Source organism: Clytia hemisphaerica, unplaced genomic scaffold (genome assembly GCF_902728285.1).
Source record: "Clytia hemisphaerica strain Z4C2 unplaced genomic scaffold, Clytia hemisphaerica genome assembly, whole genome shotgun sequence".
In the NCBI taxonomy this organism is placed as follows: domain Eukaryota; kingdom Metazoa; phylum Cnidaria; class Hydrozoa; order Leptothecata; family Clytiidae; genus Clytia; species Clytia hemisphaerica.
The window spans coordinates 242-14,686 of NW_027104219.1; the positions used below are offsets into that span (position 1 = coordinate 242).

Here is a 14,445-nt window from a genome sequence, read left to right on the forward strand (position 1 = left end):
ACATTTTGAGGCTTCACGGACTCTAAAACACCTAATTTCTTAAGAAAACGGACAAAAACAAAATGGGGAAAATAAGAACATCTAAAAAACATTTTTAGGCTTAAAACTCAAAAATTTAAGAACATCCGAAGGCTTCAACAATTTTGAAAGTTCTTATAAAAAAAATCGTGCATCTTTTATTAACACCGAGGCATTTTTAAGAAACGCTAAAATTTAATACACTTTAAAAAGTGTATGAACAAAACAAAGTTACAATGAGCAGAATTTTCTTCTAAATTAAACACGACGAGATATCTTCCTGAACAAAGAACATCTCAAAGTATAATGAGAAGTGATTTAAGACAGTAGGAAAAGTTGGCTAGGAGTATTTACCAAGTGATTAAAACAGACTAATTAATCTTAAACTGTCTGATTAAGGTAAGACGGTATGTTGGCCTTGTTGTGAAGTTTTGGAGAGTGAAATATCCAAGTTACTCGTATGATCTATTGATAGGGCTAGAACAAATTTGGACTTTAGACGTAACACAGCACACATACAAATTCTTAGTGTTTGATATTTTTTGAATAGGGGAAAATCGTTTATAGCTCTTAAGAGTTAATTGCTGAAATAAATAGTTTGAACGATTACTAACTATAGTAATTAAACGATCTGTTGTATTGTTTTTTAATTGTTTGTTTCCATGCTAACTCATTCTGTTAGTGGTGTGGTCCCAGTGAATGGCTTCTAGTTCAATAAAATCGCGGTAATTTTGGTATTTAGAAATGATAAATTGAGGACCAGAAAGCAATTAAGCTGTATTGCGGAAGGATGTACAAATACAATTTTATCAATACGTCCTGACAAAAGATGTCTTTTTTTAGAAATTTTCTATTGACGTTGGGTTACTCAATAATTAGGCTATAATTATCTGCAACGCTTTTGTGATCCAAACAGCGAATATTGCTACAATGGAAATTTATCCCGGTAAAGAAGAGAGAAAACTCTAACACAAAAATCTTCGGAAGGTTTATAAAGTTTGAGCCATTTTCTAAAGCGTGAAGACAGAAAAGACCCCCTTTTTTAGATATGAAATATCACCATACACGAATTTTAAGCAGCCTACCTTTTTACTATCTCCAATTTTCTTCAGATGGTCTTTCTGCTCATCAAGGATGACGTAATCTTCCATAGAGGTCGTGGTTGATCGTTTGTTGAACTGTCGGTCTACCGATTGCGTACTTCCGTTTAACGGTACTTTACCACCATCCCGGTCGAAAAAAGTCGGTAATTCAATTTTCCGTCCCGGAAGGGGACTTTGTTCGATTGTTCTGTTTTGATCAAATTCGTCTGTATTGAGGTTTCCACCGTTCACTCGTTTCTTGAGGCTGCTTCGTTTCAAGCTACCTCGTTTCGAGGTCTGTTGACCGCATGTGTTTAACTGTCGATGTTTATCATTTTCAATCGAGACTACAGTCGTGTTTAGAGTCGATTTTGAAGATTCGTTGTGTGGGGTGGTTTTTTCATCAATAACGGGCGGTTGGGGTGAATAACGTAAAGCTTTAGGAGAAAGGGCGCTTACAGATGCATCATCCAGACTGAAACTTTGTTTGTAGCCTGAGTCCGTAGATGTGGAACGTACAGAAAGACTACTATTCTTACGCCACAAAGTTTTCGCTAACAAACCGGCTAAACCTTTCTTTGCAGACGGTTTCGTTTTAGAATCAACACTAGATGCGACACTCGATTCGATATGGATCTCCATACTTGGCTGTTCATTTTGCGGAGCGCTAGATTCTGCTGGTTTTTCGTCCGAAGTTATGATAACTTGTTTAGGGTTACGATGGCAAATCCGTATGGACGAAGTGTGTTCCTTTTCTCTCACTGATTTATCAAAAACATCGTCATACGTCGGCGGTGGTTTACAATCATCAACAAGCGGACTTTTTTCCGCCGGTACGTCCGTATCTCGGTCTTCAAAACTCGGGCTAAACGAATAGCGGACACCTTTACTTGAAGTCCTTGAAATAGGTAATTTATCTTTACTACTCGTGCTACCATTTTTAACATAACCTCTTGAATCTAACAAAGACTCCCCGTCGGCTGTTCCACTGTCAATCGAGTCCCGGCGCCCATCGATTTCAGGGATTCCAGTTTTGGAAGTTGGATTCAAAACACGAGGAACCTCGCCGACAAGTGTCCGGTATAACCCGGTCGAGGAATTAACTAATGTTTTTTCAGATATTGAAAAGTCGGAACGGAATTTAGGTCTTGGATGGTCAGTGTATAAAACAACGCTATCTTTACCTTGGATGCCTGTGTTAAGTGCAATGTAACTATAGTTCACTTCATCTCCGGTCAATAATTTACCTTTCATTTCGATCGTCTTAACGTCTTCACTCGTGATCGAATCTCCCGAATCCACACTCATATTCGCCACTCCTGAACGCCGTTTACGCGCACAGTCGCTCGGATGTAAAAGCGTTCGCTTCGGCTTGGAAGACGGTGAAATGGGTCCGGAACGCGAACGACTCATTCCTGTTACCGAACGCCAGAAACCGGAATCTTTTGCCATTGCCAAACCATCGGAAGCAGTACTAGAACGCCTTGATAAATATTCGTTAGCTGAGGAACTTCTCCTAGGAGAGTCTTCACAACTCCTATCCGAATCAGCGGAACCGTCAGTATTGTCATAATCCGATTTACGGGCAGTCATGGGTACAAAAGTCGATGCAAACATGTTTGAGTTCTCTTGTGCTAATCTGCCCGTGAGAGCACTTCCACCGCGCGTTAAAGAGTTTGTGATTCGTGTCTGTGCATCATTATATTGCATCAACACCATTTGTGATAAGAAAGGGTTAAAAGCACCGGCACCGATCGTAGTATCCATGGCAGCATAAAGTGCTGATTCGGATGCCGGGTGTTTTTGAAAAGAATGTAAAACATCTAAATCTATATTCTCAGTACTGTCATTACTCAAAGGTGTGAGAAAAGACGACGATTTCTTATGGATACGTTCGTGTTGGTTACTGATTAAAGACGAGAAGGAATGTCGTTTTCGGCGCATGGAACCACTAGGAGAATCGTTGACTTGAAGGTTGGGTGTTGATTTATGTTTGAGATTGAGACTTTCTGTACTACTATCATCACTGTTTTCGTTGTGGTTATGATTCAAATTTCTCAGCGATTCTGTAGAGAAAGAGAGGTAAAAAACAGTATTTAAAATGCACCTATTACCTATGATACGGTATATTTTATAAACAGCCATGATCGAATCAAATAACTGTTGTAATATAAAGCGTAACCACTTCAAAGAAATATCAGGAGGTTTTTATTCACAAAAAGAAAGGCAAAATAAACCTAGATTTCGAGATGTTAAAGAGCAAGATAACGTCAAAAGGTACCTAAATAAATATTCATCCCTACCTTTCAACAGAGGATGCAAAGTAAATTTCCTTCGAAAATCTTGCGCTTTTTCCGCATCTCCAGCTGCAATCGTGGATGCCGTTTCCGCCTCCTCGGCAAGTTTCCTTGCCGCTAGCCCACGAGTGATAGCTAGCCTAGTTTTCTTGCTCGCTTTCTCTGCAGCTTCAATCGCATCGAGGACGGAGCGTTTGATCTTCTTTTTGACCATTGGTAATTTAATGTTGTTTCGGCGCGTCATCAATATCAGAGTATCGTTATACCATTTGCCGCCACTTTTCTCACCAAGGTGATCAATAAACAAGCCGTAACCATGACGATGGTTGTCTTTCCATTGACCAATGAACTTGGAGCCATCTTCGTAGAAACAGATACCAGGGCCGTGTCTCATGTCTCCTTCCCAGGCTCCTTTGTAAAGTTCGTTACGGTGTTCGTCGATACTGTCCATGAGTTCAGGTTTCTTGAAATTGTTGATCATCATTTGAAACACGCTGACCCGTTGTCTAAAGAAAGAGGGGAGAAAGATGTTAGTTGAAAGAGTTCGCAATGTTCGGAAGCGAACCACTGTTAATAATGAAATTTTAACAGGATCTGGAAGAAACTTTCAAAGAACTATATCAAAAGCTGAAAAGCTTTTCCGAGTGAAATTTCAAGTTGAACCCAAAGTGAACAGTTACCATTTTCTTTACAGCAAGAGGATAGTAGTAGAATGTCTACAACGAACATAAATTACCTCTCAGGTGAAGGAAAGTCAAATGTACGGTCAAGAAAGACCAATAATGCCTAAAAGGCGATCACTTCGAATTAACGGAACCCTTCGTCATCGACCATGATAAATCAATACTGGTGATTTATTCGAGAATGAATTTATTTAGATCAATTTGAATTCTCTCAATGTATTTAGTATATTTAGTATTTTATTAATATTTTATATTTAGTCCATTTCTTAAGTACACTCTGAGATATTGTGAAATGAATCGTACACGGAATTTTTATTTAAATCTTTAAAATCGTAATATTTTATAAGGCCATTCGTTATAAGCGTGCACTCTTTTTTCCTACCATGTGAAAACCATGCCAGCACAATAGATCTTATCGGAGCTTTTGATTTTTCTAAAAAAGCGATACATTGTGGGATTGTTTCAGGAGTATTACAATATAAATCTCTTAGGAATTCCTCGAGGGAATACTATTGTAATACCCCCGAAACAATCCCACAATGCATCGCTTGTTTAGAAAAGTAAAAAACTCCGATAAGGTCTATTAGAGTTAATTCATCGAGAGCGGTTTCAACATGGTTGCAAAAAACTGAGAGGGCCTTCTAAAATAAATACAAATTAGCACGAAATATAGAATCTCTTACAGATTTTTGTAATTCGTGCAGACTAGCGAATCTATTTTCTTTTTTTTTGACAACTTGACTTAATGTGACATTCTCTACTCCAAGTGAACGCCCTTATAAATGTTATAGATTAAATTTTGTGATCTTTCCTATGAAAAAGTCTATCAGCACAGAATAATTTCGACATTAATTACCATTTTTCCTAAGATAGCAGTTTGTAAGGTGGAAAGCCTATTTTCTCAAGATTTTTCCAGGAAGGCTTGAGAGACTGATGTGTGAAATTGTATTTGGTTTACAAGGTGTTGGATTGAAAAAATATTTCGCAAAGAAATCAATCTTTATTCTTCGAATTTGAAAGCCGACACAGATGCTACTGTCATCATGATGAAGAATTATTGCAAAATACATTTTTAAAAGAGCCGAGAAGAAAAAATACGGACTTCCTATATACGGAATAAGGCAAACGCGTCCGAAATTCCAGGGAAATGTAATTCTGTGAATGTATTTAAACAGATTGACAGTGTGAACATCACATGAGCTGAAGCAAGGAGACAGAAGGAGGACAGTAATCTGATTAAATGGAAAGAAACAAAAGGTTTGAGCTCTTCCAGCTCCTTCGTTAGTTATTTTTAAAAATGATTCTCTCTCTTGAAAAAATATTACAAAACCAACTCAACGAATAGATAAGATAAAAAAGTATTAAAACAACGATTTCGAAAAGCTGATTGGAGACACTGAGAAATATTTTCATCCTTGGATTGTTTTTGCTGAGTCATGAAATTGAATCCTATCGACAAGAATTTATAACAGGTTAAACTACCTACCTACCTACCTACCTACGAAACCAAAACAAAGTCGAACACTCAAAAATGCTGTTCCTAAAGCTTGTCCCTAGAGTACACTAGTAAACTAGTAGTAAACTAATTCATATACCTAACCTAATAGAAGTTTTCACGGGACTAATTCGCATACTCCTTTTAAAAATTGTCATTCACATTTTATTCCGAATAAACTAGTTTGGTTCGGCCATATAATATCAAGGAACTCTAAGCCTTAAATATTTGGTGAGTTAGATCATCTTAAGAGCATGCGAGGCTGACAATTTCAGAGTAATACAGTTAAAACAGCCGAGCAAAATTCACTAAGAGGGTTTATCTAAAGAATCCTTCATTTATTAAAATAGACAAAAAGGACGACAAATTTCATAAAGAACGACATATGTCGCCATCCTCAACCCCGATCGAAAGTGACTGTACCACCCCTACGAATTCATTCCTCTTTGATTATCACGGGAATTCACTACATATAGTTTAAAGAACGACAAATTACGCATGCGTGTTACAATGCAGGATTCTTTAGAGAAACAGACTGACTGTTCCTTAAAATCAAGTTATGAGGAGAGTTCTTTAAACTTTACAGTAATTGGAATCAAGGTAACACGGTGGCAGATAGGTGCAAGGTTGTCTTTCATTTTATAACACAGAGAAAGAGGATACGCTCGTTTTTAAAGACTGAACGACCAACACCAGAGTAATGATTTCCTGTTTTCCATGTACTAGCTCGCCTAGTGTGTATTTATAAAATGTCTACATCATTAGGGAAACAACATTGTACTTTATAATGTCTACAGAAACATCCTCTTTGCCGAATCACGTTTATGACAAAACTTTAGATTTCTATCTTTGCTTCGAACACGTGTAAAAGTAACATGCCAATATATCGCACTGGATTGGATACATTATGCTGACATGTTTTACTTAAATTTAGGTAAAAAAGGGTACAGCTGGTAAAACAAGCATTTCTGTAAGAAAACTTGATATACCGCAACGTAGAGGAGTTAAAAAAATGTATTGTTAATTTCGCTTAGCGAAAGTATTACGATAGCCTTCCGTGTATGTGGCGAGACATCTTTTGGGGCGCAAATTATGGCGTGGGCGTTTGGCTGCGGGCGTACTACGGCCAATATTCTAAAGGTGGACTCACTCACAAAGATAAAAAGTGATAAAAACAGGGCTTTTCTTAATAAATAAAATACGCTAGTGCAAGAAGTGTAACCAAGTTTTTGTAAACATTCATCGTGAGAACTTTTTGAATGGCTGCTTGATTATTATTGCACATGCTTTTGAAACTTGCTGCTGCTGTATAAATTTTAATCATGTTTTCTGGTCCTTTGTAGAGTGTTTAAAGAGGTTTAATATTTGTTTACTACTAAGTATAATTTTATGTTTGTGTAGTTAGTGAATGCACCAATAAATTGATCATGCTCAGTAAGTAGGAGTTAATTTTCCACAACAAACAACAACATTATTAACTCTCTCTTCTCTTCTTCTCCAAAACTACAAACAGCACAGGTATGATCTTGTTTTCCTTTTTTCACCAGATAGTTATGTGTTAATAGTGAAACCAGTTGTGACAAACAGTCAGTTTTAGCAAGTACCGTGAAGTCGGGTAACTTGCATCAGTGGAGGCTAACTTGCATAGCCATCAAATGACTGACCAATCAAAGCAGCAAAATTTCAAAACAAAATGAACTATGCAGCTCCACTTGCAGCTCTAGCCTACCATTTTTGTTTTGATTTAACTTTGTATTTTAATGACCAAACGGGTCATTCATTTGAAGGCTATGCCATGTTAGCCTCCACTGTGCACTGATGCAAGTTACCCGATCTCATGGTATTTCTTAGAAATCATGTCAATTGAAATTCAGCAATCATTTTTGTATAATAGAAACGACCCTGCCTAGACACTGCCATACATTGTCATTGTACGGTGATTTACGGTGGGTAAGGTGGGGTGTACAGTACAGCAGATTTCAAATTAACCTATTTTCACTGCCGTACAAAGGACATTTAGATCCAGCCCCACCGTACACCACCGCACAATGTACAGCGGTCCCTCGACAGTTTTTTATCTGCAATGAAGTTTGATTGGTGTTCGATGAGTTTGGTTATTAAAAGTTCCAGCTTTTCCTCCCCAATGGGATGATAGATATTGGCTCGCTCTTTAAGCTTTAGTGCGGGCGTCTGCTAATAAGCCGTCGGAATGTAAAAAGAATGGGCAACAAGGTAATAAATCAAACTAATCGAGCTTCAATCCAACTTCACCGATCTTGATACACCTCTTGCTAATTAGGATTTTAATTTTGAATCATGGTACCGTTGTTTGTATAAGATTCCCATTTCCGCACTAAGATTCTTGTTACTTTTCTGGAATCTTCCCCCTATATATTTTTCGCGGGATGAACGGCAAGAGACTGGGGAGGGTTTGTTTAATGGGATGCAGTTTAAAGCAGTTATAAAGGAGTCAAAGTTTAATCTCAAGGAGTATTATTTCTTTAAAGCTTAAAGTTGGCTAGTTAATACCCTGCAATTTTCTAGTCCAGAAGCTGGAGCTCAACTACTCAACTGCTTTTTGCCTTTAATGGGCTCTTCCAGAAAATGTCTGAACATGGGGGTGGAGGATATAGTGTCTGGAGCGGGGGGGGGGGGTAGTGAAAAATCTACAAAACTTGCCCTGTCCTGGGGGGGGGTAAACTTGCTCTCGATGGGATCAACTGATGCTTGTCCGGGGCGGGGGGGGGGTAGACCTGCTGTCCGGGGGATCAAAAGTCACAATGTTCAGAGGGGGGGATTTCCAAAAAATATCCTTCACCCCCCCCCCATATTCAATTTTTTTCTGGAAAAGTCCAATGATCTTGATGGTGGTGGGCCATCATTCATATCAGAAAGCGAACATAGTATACAACAGATTTTTCTAACTAGCCATCTTTCTCAATTTTAGATAAATTCTACTGTTTATAGAAAGAAGTAGATATAAACTTTGCGCAAGTAAAAGAAGTCTTTATCACAAGTTCCTTCAAAGCACAAAATGAGGGTTCCGGCATCAAAGAATGAAAAGTTCATTTTTTCTTCTTCATTTTCAAAAAAATTTAAAATTATTTTTCTCAAGTATATTGCAGTTCTGAATTATTCTGAATTGAAAGATTTTGTTTACGCTTTTATAGAATGGAATTCTTTAGTCGCATTTTTTAAGGAATCTTTTTTTTAATGGATTGAGATTTTTCATTAAAAAAACATAATATCTATGACCTGTGTGTACAATACATTGTGTATATTTTGTGTAACGCTTCATTCAAAATGCATAATGCTGCAGGAGTCACGTTTCACGCGTCTTCGTCGTTGATGTTCAAGTGTTATGCGAAATTTTCGACTTTAAGTCGTCTTGTTGAGATTTCCTATGCTAAGTTGCAAATGAACTAATTTNATTTAGATCGAAAAATGCGTCGAATGGTATATATATCATTATTATATGCTGAAATCAAATTTTCACTTTTGGTGGTGACGTCATCATTTGAGAAATTACTACCGGACATGTCCGTTAAATAAATTTTCGGACGCCGAGTAAAATTTTTAGGATCAGTAGATATATAGGAACAAGAAAAAACAACTCGACGTTTGTCCCAAAGTCGTCCAGATTTTAGATGTCGTCAGCTGCCTGTCTACATGGGGGTGGAGGATATAGTGTCTGGAGGGGGGGGGAGGGGTAGTGAAAAATCTACAAAATTTGCCCTGTCCTGGGGGGGGGGTAAACTTGCTCTCAATGGGATCAACTGATGCTTGTCGGGGGCGGGGGGGGGTTAGACCTGCTGTCCGGGGGATCAAAAGTCACAATGTCCAGGGGGGGTTTCCAAAAAATGTTAGTTATATCCTTCACCCCCCCCCATATTCAATTTCTTTCTGGAAAAGTCCAATGATCTTGATGGTGGTGGGCCATCATTCATATCAGAAAGCGAAGATAGTATACAACAGATTTTTCTGACTAGCCATTTTTCTCAATTTTAGATAAATTCTACTGTTTATAGAGAGAAGTAGATATAAACTTTGCGCAAGTGAAAGAGGTCTTTATCACAAGTTCCTTCAAAGCACAAAATGAGGGTTCTGGCATCAAATAATGAAAAGTTCATTTTTTCTTCTTCATTTTCAAAAAAATTTAAAATTATTTTTTCTCAAAGTATATTGCAGTTCTCTGAATTATTCTGAATTGAAATTGTTTACGCTTTATAGAGTGGAATTCTTTAGTCACATTTTTAAGGAATCTTTTTTTTAATGGATTGAGATTTTTCATTAAAAAAACATGGTATCTATGACCTGTATGTATAATACATTGTGTATATTTTGTGTAACGCGTCATTCAAAATGCATAATGCTGCAGGAGTCACGTTTCACGCATCTTCGTCGTTGATGTTCAAGTATTATGCGAAATTTTCGACTTTAAGTCGTCTTGTTTTTTAATGTTTTAATCTTTAATGCATTAAAGCTTTATAAGTGCTTGACATGATCTTTACGTGGGGGCATTTAGTGAAAGCTATGACTAGTATAGGATTCGTGCATCTGTTACATGCTATTTTTTAGTCAATTTACGGGGGAATACACAAATCTGTGCTTCCTTTCATGAAAAACTTTAAGGAAAATTTACTTTTGCAATTATTCAAATTGACTTGCGAATTTAGGCAGTCTCTTCTATTGTTGTTGGCTTTGTCAAATTTATATCCAAATTCTCAGAAGAGCGCTCCACAATAAAATTATGATTACTGCAGTGACGTGAATTTATTTACGGTTCCGAAAGACATGTCAAGAGAAAGTCGTTCTGTAAATTATTAATTTGAAAGATTTTCGCGTGCTAATAAAAATGGTAGCTATTTCCGAACTCATCACACGTCTTTCAAGCTCTCTAGTATATTCTCAATTTTTTCTTTTTCTTTTTTAATATTCTCGAGAAAGGATATTGTTAACAGCTTTTTTTTTGCTGTTTTCACGGAGAGTGCGTCAAGAGTTTTTTATTTTATTCTGTAAGAGTGCAGCAGGAATTTATGTATTTTATGCTGTGAGGGTGCGGCAAGAATAATATATTTTATGCCGTGAGGGTGCGGCAAGAGTAATATATTTTATGCTGTGATGGTGCAGCGAGAGTAATATATTTTATGCCGTGAGGGTACGGCAAGAGTAATATATTTTATGCTGTGAGGGTGCGGCAAGAGTAGTGTATTTATTTACATTTTCGGAGAACATTATGCGAGAGGCGGAAGGCGTTTTTAGAGTTTTTCGTGTTCGGCATTTTGGGCGTTATTTAGGTAGGCTTTTTTAGGGTTCCGCATTTTATCAATTTTGAAGCGTGGGCTTAAGATGGTAGATTTTTGCATTCCTCTTCACACGTCGTTCAAAGCTTCTAGAGTCGCTTGCAACTTTACTAGCAACACGTCACAAAAGTTTTTAGCGTTGAACGTTTTTTAGCTTTTTTGTATGTATTAGATATTGACTAGTGTTTTGTATAATTTTATGTTTTATGTATTAACATAGAATTTGACAGATTCAAAGATTTTCTATCTGAAATTTAAGTACCCTTTCAAAAAGAAAGATTTGATACGACAGCTTCAAAACAGCAGTTTTACATGCGGGTGTTGTGTTTTTCGGTATGTACAATATCTATGTTCAAGGTCAAGTTTCAACAAGGGGTTTTTTAAGTATAGATGGTTTTTCCGGAGTGTTATATGTTTATTCGCGTTTTAAGTTTTCGTGTTTCATGTATATAGTTTACAAAGTTTTCAGCTCTTCTTTTCGATCCCCCACGGTTTCTCTCTAGCAGTTCCATTTTCAGAGACAGTTGGAGCACCCAAATTGGCGAACGGGGCTAGTGCAGTTTTCATCCGAGGGGATCAAAACGGAGAAAATAGGTTACGAAAAGTATTTTATGGTTAGGATTAGGATTAGGGTTAGGATTAGGAATAGGATTAGGATTAGGGTTAGTAATAGGATTAGGTGTAGGACTAGAATTAGGACTAAAACTAGGATAATTAATATTAGGATTTTTATTTTCATTAGGATGTATATTTTATGTTTTTCGACTCTAGGCTTTGGTACGGCTCCTACTACATGAAAGATATCAATCTGTCTCGAAATCGAGATTTCTAGTTGTTCTTTTTTTGTTTTGTGTCTCAGGCCTATAATTTCGGAGAATTAGTAAATAAATGAATTTATTTTCGGTTCGCAGATAAGAAAATAAATATATTTTATGCTGTGAGGGTGCAGCAAGAATTTATGAGTAATGCTGTGAGGGTGCAGTAAGAGATGACAATGCGAGGGTGCATTGAGTATTTCAGTAGAAAGCTTCTATGTAAATAAAGACTCCTTTCGGGCACTTACAAAACGAAAACCTTTGTCGAGTATACCGAGCGGATTTTTCGAGGCCCTTACGGTTTCCTCTACGACAGCTCAGCAAAAATTTGAGACAGCCTGGGCACCCAATTTTGACCACCGGGGTCTGGAGGTTTTTGTCCGGGGGGACTTGTATCAATCCGTTGTCTAAGTCAACAAGATAGCATGAAGATAGCGGCTTCTATATAAAAAAGCTCAAAGTAAGTGAATTTGATATAAATTTTAAAAGAAGTGCCTAAGAGGACCTCAATTTTTTAATATCGGTTATTGCTGTAAAGTAGGTGGTATTTATTCCATTTTGAAAGTAATATTTTAATTGGATTGATCCCACAGGGATTGGTAAAAGGAAAGTAGTGTTTTTTATCAAAAGGAAAGTAGTTTTTTTTTTATCAAGAGGAAAGTAGGGTATTTTTTCAAAAGGAAAGTAGCGTTTTATATCAAAGGGAAAGTAGTGTATTTTATCAAAATTAGGTTTATTTAGGACCTCAAGTATATTGATATTGATAACTGCTGTCTAACTTATATCGATAACTTCAATTTTGACGGTAGGCAAAGTACCATTTTATTTCTCTATATCCCAGAGGAATTGGTGTATGAAAAAGGTGTATAATTTCGTAGAATTAGGTCTTTTTAGGACCTCGAGTATCGGTAATTATTGTAAAGAATATGGTGTTTATTTAATTTTGACAGTAGGCAAAGTAACATTTTATTTCAAAGGAAAGTAGTGTTTTTATCAAGGTGTATAATTTCGTAGATTAAGTTTCGTAGAATAATTTTTTCGTACAGTATTTATTTTTTTATCGTGTTCCAGGTTGCCACGGGCCTATTTCCCACAAGAGCCTTGAAACGCCTAACTACTAAACTAAATAAAAGGGTACAAGCCTGTCTCAACAAATTATCTCGTTTCACTTTCTTCATTTTCTTAGATTTTGTTTTAAGGCCTTTAACAGTACTTGCGTATTTTCTAAAGGATTAGTAAATAAATAAGGTTATTTTCGGTTCAACGATTAGAAAATAATTTAAAAAAACTATGTACTGAAGTGAAAACACGAATCCTTTGAATTAGGCTAAATTTGATCGTGTACAAGAAAATACTAGTTTATTTTATACATGCATACAAACTATAAACATAAAAGAGGATCCCCAGCGGTTTGCGTGATAGCGTGATTGGGACTTTTTTCTTGCGTGATGGCATGATTAGAGATTTTTTTAGCGTGATGCGTGATGTGTGCGGGCAAAAGTTTGAGGCTTGATGCGTGATTTGGGCTATTTTTCGCTATTTTTAGCGTGATGACAAATTTAGCGATTCTCGTGATGCGTGATGGAGAGTATTTTTTGCGTGATTAGGGGTGCCGCTGGGGGGGGGGGCTCATAAAAGTCGTATACGAGCTTTGAGGCAAGGTTTTGTCAAATTTAAAAGTGTGGTAAGTTGGTTTAATATCGACATCCCTCGTCTAATTCGGACATCCTTCTTTAGAGGCAGGAATAATATGAAAGCTTAAATCACTGATTGAAAAAGGATTATTCCTCCCTGACCACTAAGCAAAGAAAAACAGTTTCAACCTTTCTATAAATTTCAGCTGATAAAAAGGGTGTCGGAATTAGAGGAGGGAAGGCGACATTAGACCAAGTTACGGTACCAAACGTCTATCATGCTAGATTTCATTTGAAAATTCAATCCCATCAATGAGAACCTACCATGAAAAAGACGTTAGATGGATGTATGTATCAAAGCCCTATCTATCATCCTAAGTTTCATTTAAAAATTCAATTCTAATCATTAATTATCATGGAAAAGATGTTAAATGGACGTTGTCATTTTCAAACCCTATGGTAGGTACTAAAGCCCTACCATGCTAAATTTCATTTCATAGTTTTCAAGTCCATAAGATGAAATTAATTTTCCATGCTGACTGAAATTCGCAATAATTTAATCATAAAACCGTTTGCTGATTACATAACTACGCAGAAAATAAATACATAACTGCGCAGCTCAAAAATTACATATCTGAGCAAAATAATTACATATCTGCGCACAACGAGTCCTTAATGTTCTTATTTTCACCATGAGTGTATCTGTGTCCATTTTTCTAAGAAATCGGATATTTTAGAGTTCGCAAAGCCTTAAAATGTTCTTAACTTGTCCTTAAGATTTTGGCCATCGAAGCCATTATGCTCTTATGAAAAAAAAGTACAACGAATGATAAAAGTAGGTTACTTGACGTTGACATGGCTCTTGGTAGGAAGAACGACAGCTAAAAAACAGTCTCACGGCGGCCATAAATAAATTTCTTCACTCCATATATGCATATTCAAACCAAGAATCAATAGAAACAAACAAATTTGCAAAAGATTTCATCCTTATAAAAATTTCAAAAACATACACGAAATTTTGACATAAAGTCTTTTTCTCATTTAAAAAGTTGGTATAGATTTGACGCCTTTTTATGCAAATGATAAGAAGCTTTTGTCTCTGAATAAAAAAGAATGGA

At 36.7% G+C, this 14,445-nt stretch overlaps 1 protein-coding gene across 1 annotated transcript; it reads right to left on the reverse strand.

The window, feature by feature from the left end:
- Positions 1-1,083: 1,083 nt before the first annotated feature.
- On the reverse strand, positions 1,084-3,899 carry LOC136815826 (uncharacterized; the record flags this gene model as incomplete). The annotated part of the gene is made up of 2 exons (XM_067072274.1): positions 3,404-3,899; positions 1,084-3,166 (listed from the first exon to the last, which is right to left on the reverse strand). Coding segments are annotated over exons 1-2 (2,561 nt in total), but the record flags the coding sequence as incomplete, so codon positions are not given.
- Between the last annotated feature and the right edge of the window lie 10,546 nt (positions 3,900-14,445).